The 14339-nt window shown below is 45.6% G+C and overlaps 1 protein-coding gene across 12 annotated transcripts in view; it reads left to right on the top strand.

Annotated features, from left to right (window-relative positions):
* mtss1lb (MTSS I-BAR domain containing 2b) overlaps positions 1-14339 on the top strand; it is a 181351-nt gene that overhangs the window by 130408 nt on the left and 36604 nt on the right. For all 12 annotated transcript variants that reach the window (XM_080187226.1, XM_080187229.1, XM_080187228.1 and 9 more), the window contains exons 4-5: positions 11263-11347; positions 12854-12945. In XM_080187226.1, the coding sequence (XP_080043352.1) occupies positions 11263-11347; positions 12854-12945 (177 nt within the window). The remainder of the gene's footprint in view (positions 1-11262; positions 11348-12853; positions 12946-14339) is intronic.

Raw genomic sequence — 14339 nt, forward strand, 5'->3', positions numbered from 1 at the left:
GATAAATTCCTGTGTGTCTGCTGCGAGACTGATGGGGTCTATTTTGGTGGTGGGGCAGAAATTGAGCCCTCGGCTGAGAACTTCAATTTCATCTGGTTGAAGTGTGTTGTCCAACTAGTGGACAATGGACTTCCCTGCAGTGGTGGCACTACTGTTTTCTACTGTGTTGCCGGGGGAGGCTTGGTTGCTGCTGGTGGTGATGCCGAGTTTCTCAAGTTTCCAGTTCTTGGTGTGCATGTCGATGGTGTAGTTCCTTTGTCTCGTCTGCTTGGCAGAGTTTCACAGCTGGTCTGGTCCTGAGTGCAAGTTGTGAATATGGACTCTGTCTTGGTTGCCAGGATGCGGCATTTGCTGTAGAGCTGGCGTATGAGATGGTTGAGGAGTGAGAGAGAAGTGCGATGGTAAAGTCTCTCAGCATAGTCTGTGTTATAAAGTGACCTGAGTGGGTTCATGATCTGTTGTCCTTTCGGTATTTTGTCTGCTTTCTTGCGTCTTTGTAGAAACTTGATGTCTGTATAGATATGTGCGATCTTCTTGGAGATCCTCTCCACTTGGAGCCGGCAGTTTGCAGGTCGATGGTAGTCATGATGTGGAGATGCCAGTGTTAGACTCGGGTAAGCGCTGCTCCTTCATCAGATAAGTGGAAGTTCTGTTCACAAATAGGGCATATAAAGACACAAACTCAATTTACAGAATGCTTATTGGAATGCAAATCTTTACAGCTAATCAAGTCTTAAAGGTACAGATAATGTGAGTGGAGAGAACATTAAGCACACACAGGATAGTTAGTGAGATTTTGCAAGTCCAGGCAAATCATGGGGGTTACACACATGAGGACGGCCTCAACTGGGATCTTGGGTTCATGACTTGCCTGGGCTTGCAAAATCTCACTAACTGTCCTGTCTGGAGACAATACACATCTCTTTAACCTGTCCTTAACGCTCTCTCCACTCACATTGTCTGTACCTTTAAGCCTCGATTACCTGTAAATTTTCACATTCCAATCAGTATTCTGTAAACCGAGTTAGTGTCTTTATATGCCCTGTTTGTGATCAGAACTCCCACTCACCTGACGAAGAAGCAGCGCTCTGAAAGCTAGTGGCGTTTGCTACCAAATAAACCTGTTGGACTTTAACCTGGTTTTGTGGGACTTCTTACTGTGTTTGCCCCAGTCCAACGCCAGCATCTCCACATCGGGATTGGTATAGCAGGGCCTTGGCTTAATGTTTCATTTACAATATACCTCCTCCGACAGTGAAGCATTTCCTCACTGGAGTGTGAGCCTGGAGTTTTTGTGTTCAAGGCTCTGAAGTGGGGCGTGATCCCATGTCCTTCTGACTGAGGTGGGAGTGCTGCCAGTTTAATTGGTCAACTTTCAAGTAGTGAACATTCAGATTGCCAGCTCTCTCTGGGAATGTTAAGTGAGGCAGACCAAATACTGATACTGAACCTCTGGACTTGATGTTCACATAGGCCCCCAGGATTTATCTAAATAGAGCCTTTATCCCATTGTCATATAACCTGTCTCCCTAAAGTCTGTTCATCATCTACAAGGCACAAGATAGGAGTGCCTTCAGGAAAGCAGCTCACCACCGCTTTCTCGGGGGCAATTAGAATTAGAAAAAAAATACTGGCCTAGCTAGCAGCACCCACATCCCATGAATAAAAAAGAATCTCTCTTATTGTTACAGTAATATGTAACATTGACATCACATTAACATGCACAAGGTGGTTTTGGGAATTAGAACATGTTCCTTTGACATCAAACACTCCCAGGGCAGCTATAGCATGGGATTAGATTCAGAGTAAAGCTCCCTCTATACTGTTCCAATGAAACATTCCCAGAACAGGTACAGCCTGGACTTAGATACAGAGTAAAGCTCCCTCTACATTGTCCCAAACAAACACTCCCAGGACAAGTACGGCATGGGATTAAATTCAGAGTAAAGTTCCCTCAACACTGTTTCCATCGAACACTCCCAGAACAGGCACAGCACGGGGTTAGATACAGAGTAAAGCTCCCACTACATTGTCCCCATAAAACCCTCCCAGGACAGATACAGCACAGGGTTAGATTCAGAGTAAAGCTCCCTCTATACTGTTCCCATCAAACACTCCCAGGACAGTTTCAGCACGGTATTAGATACAGAATAAAGCTCCCTCTATACTGTCCCCATTAAAGACTCCCAGGACCAGTACAGCATGGGGTTAGATACAGAGTAAGGTTCCCTCAACTCTGTCCCCATTGAACACTCCCAGGACAGGTACAGATGTAGGTACAATGAGCAAGATAAGTTCAAAACAGCAACTTGAGTTACAAGCAGATTAGAGGCTGTATTGATTAAATTTAACTTTTAATCTTGGATGAGTATTAAATGTGTCAGAAACGGCTATAGTTTTATCTTGATTTATATCTAAATAAGTTCTCTCTGCTGCTTATCTTGCCTGTCTCAAGTTCACACTGCCTTTGACTGACTTGGTCAAACTGTTAATGGCCGGATTTCTGACCCCATTCCCTCCCTCCCAGCATATCCAAACTCCAATTACCCATGGAGGGGACAGCTGCTTCTGATTTCCTGCAGAGTAATTCGGATCGCAATGGTTATTTATATCGTGAAGAAAATTCCAGAATTTTTCATTCACCATCTCCCAGACAAGGCTCTGTCAACTTGTTAATTACTGACTGCTTTTGGAATGGGAGGGGCCTTCTCACAAATTAGCATATTTCTATCACTTCACTGATCATATATTTATCGTTGTCTTGGAAAAAGTTTTTGGCAGAGGAACCTGCATTGCAAGGAGAATCGAAATGATTGTAATCCCAGAAATACAGCTGTCATTGTAATATAAACACTCTTATTCCTCCTCCACACACAATCTCAGTGCCTGCTCTGGGAGGTTGGGGGCACAGGATATAATTAGGGTTGAGAGTCAGCAGGTTGGTGAGCTGTCAGGCACAGGAGTGACTGACAGAAGATAATTGGCGTCAAAGACAAGTTGTCACAGTTGCATCTGACCTTTGCCTCCTGCGCACTGACCTGTTGCCATTGGTTTCATGTGATTGGTGGGTACTGGGCAGGAGGAGTTCACTACAGTTAAAGGTTTGGATTCAGGTTAGAATTCACAATTTATATCCATTTATGACTATCTGTTAAAAAATCTTTAACTGTGAATGAGAAAGGATTATAGAGAGGATATGCTACACGCATGTGTGTTTGATCTCATGACATATGTGCACCCAAATGCACACACATATGTGACGTGCATACATGCACAAGTGCACACTTGCAACATGCACAAATGCACATACATGCACAAGTGCATATACATGCACACTTACATACAAACACATGCACATGTATGCAACATGCGCACACATACGCATGCACAAACAAGTGTGTACACATGCAGATGCAAACACAGATACCCTGCATGCGTGCATCCTCACACGTGTACATGTAGACATGCACACACATGTACAACCATGCACACACATGCAACATGCTCATACACATAATCTCCCCAGGGTGAATTTTCCTGTCCCATCCAACATGGGAATCATAGCGGGCAAGGGGCAAACCATGGAAAAGTCTGTTGACCTCTGGCGGGATTTTCCAGTTTTGGGGTGAACATGGCCAGATGGTTCCACCCCCAATTGTCTTCCTTTTGTGCCAGTTTGGATTCTCTGTCCCTGTGGATTGTATATGCTCCATTGTTGAATATATTTAAGGCTGAGTCAGATCGTTGATCTCTCAGGGAATTGTACACAGTCAGGAGTGTGATGGAATGCTCTCCACTTGCCTGGATGAGTGTAACTCCAACAGCATGTTCTACACCATCCAGGACAAAGCAGCCCACTTGATTGGCACCCCATCCATCACCTTCAACGTTCGCTGCAGCACCACCCACACACAACAACATCAGTGAGTACTATGCAGGAGATGCATCTTACCAAGGCTTCTTAGACAGCACATAATAAGAACATAAGAACATAAGAAGTAGGAGCAGGAGTAGGCCACCTAGCCATTTGAGCCTGCCCCGCCATTCAATAAGATCATGGCTGACCTGAAGTGGCTCAGTTTCACTTTCCCGCTTTCTCCCCATAACCCTTAATTCCCTTGTCTATCAGAAACCTATCTACTCGTGACTTAAATATATTTAGCGAGGTAGCCTCCACCACTTCAACGGGCAGAGAATTCCAGAGATTCACCACCCTTTGAGTGAAGAAGTTCCTCCTCAACTCCGTTCCAAACTGCTCCTCCCCGCTTATCTTGAGGCTGTGTCCTCTAGTTCTGCTGTCCTTTCTGAGTGGGAAGAATCTCTCTCTACCTCTACCCTATCCATCCCTTTCATTATCTTATACGTCTCTATAAGATCCCCCCTCATCCTTCTAAACTCCAACGAGTACAGACCCAGTCTATTTAGTCTCTCTTTATAGTCTAACCCCCTCATCTCTGGTATCAGCCTAGTGAACCTCCTCTGCACTCCCTCCAAGGCCAAAATATCCTTGCGCAAGTGCGGCGACCAAAACTGCACACAGTACTCCAGCTGCGGCCTCACCAATGCCCTGTACAGTTGCAGCAAGACCTCCCTGCTTTTATATTCTATCCCCCTCGCTTTAAAGGCCAGCATCCCATTTGCCTTCTTGATCACCTGCTGCACCTGCAGACTGAGTTTTTGCTACTCATGCACAAGGACCCCCAGGTCCCTCTGCACCGTAGCATGCTGCAGCTTTTCGCCCTATAAATAGTAATCCCTCCTACTATTTTTTCTGCCAAAGTGGATAACCTCACACTTGCTAACATTGTACTCCATCTGCCAGGTCCTCACCCACTCGCTCAGCCTATCTAGATCCCTCTGCAGACTTTCCACACCCTCCACACAATTTGCTTTTCCACTCATCTTTGTGTCATCAGCAAATTTCGTCACCCTGCACTCAGCCCCCTCCTCCAGACCATTTATACAAATGGTAAATAGCTGAGGCCCCGGCACCGATCCCTGCGGCACTCCACTAGTCACCAACCGCCAATCAGAATAGTACCCATTGATACCAACTCTCTGCCTCCTATTAGACAACCAATCCTCTATCCACGCTAATACCTTACCCCCAACTCCATGCCCCCTAACCTTCTGAAGCAACCTTTTGTGAGGCACCCTATCAAACGCCTTCTGAAAATCGAGAAACACTACATCCACCGGTTTCCCTCTGTCTACCGTACTAGTCATATCCTCATAGAATTCCAATAAATTCGTCAAACATGACTTCCCCTTAACGAATCCGTGCTGCGTCTGCTCTATCAAACAATTCTTTTCTAGGTGCCTCGCTATTTCTTCTTTGATGATGGATTGACAGATTCAAGCATTTTTTCAAGCATTCAAAAAACGGATTGACGGATTCAAGCATTCAAGCACCTTCCAAACCCATGGCCACTATCATCTAGAAGGGCAAGGGTAGCAAACACATTGGTACACTACCACCTGGAATTCCCTTCTCAGTCACTTATCATCCTGACTTGGAAGTATATCACCGTTCATTCACTGTCGCAGGGTCAAAATCCTGGAACTCTCTCTCTACCAGCACTGTGGATGTATATACACTACAGCAACTGCAGCAGTTCAAGAAGGCAGCCTACCACCACCTTCTAAAGCCAATTAGGGATTGGCTAGACTTTTTACTGTGTTTACCCCAGTCCAACGCCGGCATATCCACATCATGACTAGCCAGCAACACCCGGATCCCATGAAAAAAAAACATTAAAATAGCCTCTATCCCCTTTTCCCTCATTGGCTTTTTCATTTTCCTCTTCCACAAATGTGAGGGGCAAGTTTTTTTTTACAGAGAGAATGGTAGAGTCTGGAATGTGCTGCCCAGAGTGGTGATGGAAGCAGATACAATAGGGGTATTTAAAGGACTTTTAGATGAACACATGAATATGCAAGAATTAGAGGGATATGGACCTAGGGCAGACAGAAGGGATTAGTTAAATTTGGCATCATGTTTGGCACAACATCATGGGCAAAGGGCTATTCCTGTGCTGTATTGTTCTATGTTCTATGTAATATATTTATATAATTTACTTTGGCATTCTCCGTGGCAGCAAGTTCTACATTCTCATCACCCTTTTATTTAAAAAAATCAAGTACCTCAGCCTTGAATTTCTCGGGAACTACCTTATATTGACGCAAGACTCTCATTATTCTCATCCCTACAAAAGGAAACATTTCTCAGCGCCCACTTAGTCAAATTTTTCTGGATTTTAAAGACCTCGCTCTGGTCACCTCCTCTGCCTCCCTGAGGAAAGCGACCTCAGTCCTTTCATCCTTACTCGATGGATACAATCTCACGTTACTGATAGCATGTACTGTCTCCAGTGCCTCTGCTATAGTTAAAACTATAGCCAATAATACAGTTAAGAAAGCCCACCAATGCCTCTACTTTCTCAGAAGACTAAGGAAATTTGGCATGTTAGCTATGACTCTCACCAATTTTTACAGATGCATCATAGAAAACATTCTTTCTGGTTATATCATAACTTGGTTTGGCTCCTGCTCTACCCAAGACTACAAGATACTACAAAGGGTCATGAACGAAGCCCGTCTATCACGCAAACCAGCCTCCCATTCATCTACAATAGATTCTGTCTACACTTTCTGCTGCCTCAGAGAATCAGCCGGCATAATCAAGGTCCCCACGCACCCAGACAAATAGGGAGGGCAGGGGAAGATATGTTTGATGGTGCACCAGGCTGGAAGTGGGGGCAATGGTAAACTGGTCGATAGTTCACTGGATATGTTCTACAACATGGGTGTAACATTAACCATTTGCCAGTCCACTGGCATTATATCTTTTCCTAATGAAATATTAAGTATGTGTAATAGTGCCTCTGTTATCTCTTTCTGGATCTTTTAAAATGCTTTGATGTAACTGGTCCATACCAAGAATATATCCTCCATGAGGTAGATTTGTTAATTTAGTATTTCTCTTTTTGCATCGTTAGTGAATATATACTTCACTTTCTTTATGCAATTATTAGACAAGTTCATGTAGAATATAAGCCTAGACATTAAGGTTGTAGGATATTCACACACACGGTACCTAGGACATTTCTTTTCCCACTGTTTAATAGTGACGTTATGTCACTGTGCGTTCCTCTGCAACTTTCACACAATGGCTACTGATGTTAACTGTGACCCAGTGAGCATTTCTGTCAACACCTGAATCAATCTGAGTTGATTCCAGCCACTTGTGTAAGTTACCCAGAATGGCACTGTGGTGCTGTGCACCAAGGGAGTGCTGCTGTATCAGAGATGCCTTCTGTTAGGTCAGTCAGTTAGGCCAGTTAGTATGAAAGTAGACACTGGGTAATAGGTTTATTTACAGCATTGCATATGTCTGCTTTCTACCTATTGCAGCTTGGATCCCAGCAGTCCCTCTTTATATTCATTTGAATACAACAATTAAACAAATGGGAAAATTAACAAATTAATTTAAACAAGTTGACAATCTCTTAATGGAGCACAATCTAATTTTATATGTACTTACAGAATTAAACAATGCCCCTTCACTTGTGTATCTTAACAGCATAATTCATATATCATTGATACTGTCTTTCACAGGGTCATTAAACTGAAGCCTTGTTCACTCTTGTTAATTTACCAAACATTTAACTGGTTGAGGTCACTGGACAAGGGCCTTGGCTGATTCTTCCCTCATGAAGCTAAGGCCATTTGACACTGGCTGGGATATCCAACAGTTACCTTGGCTGCGATGAACAAGCTGGGTCTCCTTTCTCTCATGAGAAAGATAGAAAGCTGAGGGGTGACCTGATTGAATCTTTGGAATTCTAAGAGGCTTTAATGGAATGGATAAAGAGAAAAGGTTTCCTCTTCTAGGGAAGAGTCTAACTATAGGGCATCAATATAAAACAGTCATCAAGAAATCTAGTAGGGAATTCAGGAGAATTCTTTACCCAGAAAGTGGTGAGAATACGGATCTCAAGCGAATACCTCTCCACCTCATTTTGATTTGATTTGATTTATTTTTGGCACATGTACTAGCATACAGTGAAACGTATTGATTGTTGACACTATACGAATTATACTATTCATAGAGAAGGAAACGAGAGAGTGCAGAATGTAGTGTTACAGTCATAGCTACTGTGTAGAAAAAGGTGAACTTTATGCAAGGTAGGTCCATTCAAAAGTCTGACAGGAGCACGGAAGAAGCTGTTCTTGAGTCGCTTGGTACGTGATCTCAGACTTCTGTATTTTTTGCCTGACAGAAGAAGGTGGAAGAGAGAATGTCCAGAGTGCGTGGGGTCCTTAATTATGCTGGCTGCTTTGCCGAGGCAGCGGGAAGTGTAGACAGAATCAATGGCTGGGAGGCTGGTTTGTGTGATGGATTGAGTTACATTCACAACCCTTTGTAGTTTCTTGCAGTCTTGGTCGGAGTAGGAGCCATACCAAGCTGTGATACAACCAGAAAGAATGCTTTCTATGGTGCATCTGTAAAAGTTGGTGAGAATCGTACCTGAAATGCCAAATTTCCTTAGTCTTCTGAGAAAGTAGAGGCGTTGGTGGACTTTCTTTACTATAGTGTTTGGCATGGTGGTACCAGGACAGGTTGTTGGAGATCTGGAGACCTAAAAACTTGAAGTTCTCAATCCTTTCTATTTCATCCCCAAATAACTTAACCAAATATCCCCTTGTGTGGCTCAGTATTTGATAGTGCTCCTGTGAAGCACCTTGGTTTCACTGTGTTAAAGACACTACATAAATATGTTTCTTGTTGAAACATATAGATACAATGAAAAGGAAGTGAGACAAGTATTTGCGGGCGAAGGAATAGAGAGTTACAATGGTAAATTTGGATGAGAAATGATGGGAGGAGGCCTGAGCGGAATAGAAATGCCAGAATGAGGCCAAATGTCTGTTTTTGTGCTGTGACAGGGCAATAGTGATTTCATAGAAGCAAGGTTGGCTAAAATGAACTGGCAAATGAGGTTAAGATATGCAGGGACAGATATTTAAGGGATATTTCATAATACACAGATAGATACATTACAGTGTGAAGGAAAAAATCCAAGTTGAGGACCCACCATCTGTGGCTAATTTAAGAAGTTAAAGATACATCAAACCAAAGGAAAAACATATAATTGCGCAAAGGAAGATGGCAGGTTAGTAGATTGGACAGAATATTAAAAACAGCACAGATTAAGAGGGAAGGAAAATAAGAGTAGGAGAGAAAGTTAGCTAGATATATAAAAATGGGCAGTAAGAGTTTCTATAAATATTTTCCAAAGAAATTGAGGCTGGGGAATTATTATGGGAAAATAAGATGTGCCAAATGAATTAAGCAGGCATTATGCATCGGCCTTCACGATAGAGGATAGTAATGTACCAGAAACACCCCTAAATCAGGAGATGGAAGTGAGGGAGGAAGTTGGAAACTTACAATCACTGGGAAGTGGTATTGAGTGAATTATTGGAGCTATGGACTAACAAGTCCCCAGGTCTGGATGGATTTCATCATTGAGTCTTGAAAAGAGTGGCTAGTGAAAGAGCTGATGCACTGGTTTTAAGTTTCCAAACTTCCCTTGATTCAGGAAAGGTTCCATTAGATTGGAAAATAGCAAACTTAACTCCTTTATTTAAAGAGGGAGGGAGACAGAAAGGCGGAAACTACAGACCAGACAGGCTAACAGCTGCCAGTGGGGAAATGTTAGAAACGATTATATAGCACGACACATTCAAGGTCATCAGGCAGAGTCAACACGGTTTTATGAAAGGGTTATTGCAAAAAATTGTGAAGGTTATTGCAAAAAATAAAAGATGATGGTGGAGGAGGTAATGTATTGGCCTGGTTTGAAGACTGGTCAGCTAACAGAAAACAGAGTTACCACAAATGGGTGTTTTTCTGGCTGGCAGGTTGTGACAAGTGGTGTGCCACAGGGGCTGTGCTGGGGCCTCAACTTTTTTACAATTTATATAAATGACTTGGATGAAAGGATTGCAGGTATGGTAACTAAATTGGCTGATGATACAAAGATAGGGAGGAAAGTAAGTTGTGAAGAGCGCCTAAGGAAGCTAGAAAAGTGAAGTCAATGGGCAAAGATCTAGCGAATGAAGCATAATGTGGGAAAATGAGACATGGTCATTTGGCAGGAAAAATAAAAGAGCACATTATCTAAATGGTGAGAGATTGCAGAGCTCTGAGTACAGAGGGATCTGAGTGTCCTAGTGCATGAATGAGGTTAGTTTGCAGGTACAGCAAGTAATTAGGAAAACTAATAGAATGTTATTGTTTATTGCAAAGGGGATTGAATATAAAAGGAAAGAGGTTGTGCAGGACATTGGTGAGACCACATACAGAGTAATGTGTACAGTATTGGTTGTCTTGTTTAAGGAAGGATGTAAACGTGTTGGAAGCTGTTCAGAGAATATTTATGAGGTTAATACCTGGAATAGGCAGTTTGTCTTATGAGGAAAGGTTGGAGAGGCTGGGCTTGTGTCTGCTGGAGTTTAGATGAGTGAGGGATGATATGATTGAAACATAGTAGATTCTGAGGACTCTTGACAGGGTGGATATGGAGATGGTGTTTTCTCTTGTAGGAGAATGTAGAACTAAGGGTCACTGTTTGAAAATAAGAGGTTGCAGATTTTGGACAGCTGGGAAGAAATCTTTTGCCTGAGGATTGTGAGTCTCTGGAACTCTCTTCTTCAAAAGTGGAAGCAGAATCTTCAAATGTTTTAAGGCAGAGCTGGATAGATTCTTGACTAACAAGGGGGTGAAATGTGGTATTGAGGTTACAGTGAGGTCAGCCATGATCTTATTGAATGATGGAGCAGGCTCAAGAGGCCATGTGGCCTACTCCTGCTCCTATTTCATGTGCTCGTGTATCCTTTCTAGATCAGTGGATTCAATATAAACTGGGCAGCTTAGAGCTCCTGGTGTGTGTGTGTATGTATGTGTGTGTGTGATCAAGTTTATCAATGTCTTCACCCATTGAGAGATGGGATGACAGACTTGACATTGAATCCTTTAATGTGCACTGTGTATGAACTGAGAGATTGTCCCCACGTTGAAACCATCAATTAGACAGGGACTGAGTTATGTGTCAGGTTAATTGAATCACTTCAGGAGATGGTTTTTTTATTTGATTTATTCTAAAGCTTGGTTGATGCTGACATGGTCTATTATCACCCTCTGCTGGTCAGTTTTTGAGACTGCACCCTGCTGATGCCAATCCTCTTCTTTCCCAGGTGCCACACGAGATATCGGCTCAGCCCTGACTCGAATGTGCATGAGACATCGCAGCATCGAAGCCAAGCTCCGATATTTCACCAAGTGAGTGCCTTATTGTACAGAGCAAAGGTTCATCAAGGTGGCTCACCAGCACCCTGTCCAGGACAATTAGTGATGGGCAATAAATAGAATCACAGAATCTCGACAGTGCAGGAGGATGCCATTCAGCCCATCAAGTCTGCACTGATTCTCCATCTTACCCACACCACACCTTTGGATGCTAATGGGCAATTTAGCATTGGCAATCCACCTAACCCGCACACATTTCAGACTGTGGGAGGAAACCAGAGCACCTGGAGGAAACCCACACAGACACAGGGAGAACGGGCAAACTCCACACAGACAGTGATCCAGGGCTGGAATTGAACCAGGATCTCTGGCGCTGCGAAGCAGCATTGCTAACCAGTGTGCTACTGCGCCACCCATCCATGAATGGATTTAAAAAGATGATCCAATTAATCTGGGTTTTGATGAACATTGACATCCTGAGTGACAAAGTAAACTTGATTATTGGATCACCAAACGGGCATCAGTGGGTGCTACACTGGGTGTCAGTGCTGGGTGGTAGGGAGGATGTGGGTGCTACACTGGGTGTCAGTGTTGGGTGGTAGGGAGGATGTGGGTGCTACACTGGGTGACAGTGCTGGGTGGTAGGGCGGATGTGGGTGCTACACTGGGTGTCAGTGTTGGGTGGTAGGGCGGATGTGGGTGCTACACTGTCAGTGCTGGGTGGTAGGGCGGATGTGGGTGCTACACTGGGTGTCAGTGCTGGGTGGTAGGGAGGATGTGGGTGCTACACTGTCAGTGCTGGGTGGTAGGGCGGATGTGGGTGCTACACTGGGTGTCAGTGCTGGGTGGTAGGGAGGATGTGGGTGCTACACTGGGTGTCAGTGCTGGGTGGTAGGGCGGATGTGGGTGCTACACTGAGTGTCAGTGCTGGGTGGTAGGGCGGATGTGGGTGCTACACTGGGTGTCAGTGCTGGGTGGTAGGGAGGATGTGGGTGCTACACTGGGTGTCAGTGCTGGGTGGTAGGGCGGATGTGGGTGCTACACTGGGTGTCAGTGCTGGGTGGTAGGGAGGATGTGGGTGCTACGCTGGGTGTCAGTGTTGGGTGGTAGGGAGGATGTGGGTGCTACACTGGGTGTCAGTGCTGGGTGGTAGGGAGGATGTGGGTGCTACACTGGGTGTTAGTGAGGATGACTGCTTTCTGAGCTCCTTCTACAGTTGCTTTGTGTTAGTGTCTTCATGGTCAGTGTTGTATTTCCTCCCACAGTTGACTCGTGGCTGATGGGAATGTGAGGTAATGTCCTCGAACATCCTGAGATGGTTACTGCCTGTGGGACTGATCCACAGCCAGAGCTTCTCCACTCGGTCTGGGGAAAGTCAGTGAGGAACGAGGAATCCTTATCCTGCTTAAAAACAAAATGAGTTGATGAAAGGCCAGTCGGAAAGGTTTATAGGCAGTGGAGGGTTTTTATAAAGTGATAACAAGGTCAGAGCTGTGGACACGACCTCAGTCTCAGGATTTTATGGTTTCCTTTTCCCAGTGCTCTGATGGAGAGTCTGATAAACCCTTTGCAGGAGAGGATTGAGGACTGGAAAAAAACGGCCAACCAGCTGGATAAGGACCATGCCAAAGGTACAACTGTAAACTCCCTCTCTCCATTTCTGACTTGCACTCTCTCCTTCTTGACCTCTCCCTTTGTCTCACCCTCCCTCTGTTTCACATCCCCCCCGCCACCCGTCTCTCACTGTCTCGCCCTCTTTCTCTCTCTCTCTCTCTCTTGGTCTCGCCTTCTCTCCCTCTTGTCTCGCCCTGTCAGTCTCACCCTCTCCCGCCCTCTCCCTCTCTGTCTTGCCCACTCCATAGAATATTACAGTGCAGTACAGGTCCTTCAGCCCTCAATGTTGTGCTAACCTGTGAAACTAATCTAAAGCCCATCTAACCTAACCTATTCCAATATTATCCATATGTTTATCCATTAATGTTGGTGATTCCACTACATTTGCAGACAGGGCATTCCATGCTTACGACTCTCTGAGTAAAGAACCTACCTCTGACATCTGTCCTATATCTATCACCCCTCAATTTAAAGCTATGTCTCCCTCATGCTAGCCATCTCCATCCGAGGAAAAAGGCTCTCATTGTCCACCCTATCTAATCCTCTGATTGTCTTGTAAGTCATCTCTTAACCTTCTTTTCTCTAATGAAAACAGCTTCAAGTCCTTCAGCCTTTCCTCATAAGACCCTCCCACCATACCAGGCAACATCCTGGTAAGTCTCTTCTGCACCCTTTCCAATGCTTCCTATAATGCGGCGACTAGAACTGTACGCAATACTCCAAGCGCGACCGTACCAGAGTTTTGTACAGCTACAACATGACCTCATCTCCTTCGCCGTCTCGCCCTCTCCTTCGCCGTCTCGTCCTCTCCCTCGCTGTCTCGCCCTCTCCCTCGCCGTCTCGCCCTCTCCCTCGCCGTCTCGTCCTCTCCCTCGCTGTCTCGCCCTCTCCCTCGCCGTCTCGCCCTCTCCCTCGCCGTCTCGTCCTCTCCCTCGCTGTCTCGCCCTCTCCCTCGCCGTCTCGCCCTCTCCTTCGCCGTCTCGTCCTCTCCCTCGCCGTCTCGCCCTCTCCCTCGCCGTCTCGTCCTCTCCCTCGCCGTCTCGTCCTCTCCCTCGCTGTCTTGCCCTCTCCCTCACCGTCTCGTCCTCTCCCTCGCCGTCTCGCCCTCTCCCTCACCGTCTCGCCCTCTCCCTCGCCGTCTTGCCCTCTCCCTCGCCGTCTCGCCCTCTCCCTCGCCGTCTCGTCCTCTCCCTCGCCGTCTCGCCCTCTCCCTCGCCGTCTCGTCCTCTCCCTCGCCCTCTCCCTCGCCGTCTCGTCCTCTCCCTCGTCCTCTCCCTCGCCGTCTCGCCTCTCCCTCGCTGTCTTGCCCTCTCCCTCGCCGTCTCGTCCTCTCCCTCACCGTCTCGCCCTCTCCCTCGCCGTCTCGCCCTCTCCCTCGCCGTCTCGCCCTCTCCCTCACCGTCTCGCCCTC

This window comes from Carcharhinus amblyrhynchos, chromosome 4 (genome assembly GCF_965287045.1).
Source record: "Carcharhinus amblyrhynchos chromosome 4, sCarAmb.v2.hapA, whole genome shotgun sequence".
In the NCBI taxonomy this organism is placed as follows: Eukaryota; Metazoa; Chordata; class Chondrichthyes; order Carcharhiniformes; family Carcharhinidae; genus Carcharhinus; species Carcharhinus amblyrhynchos.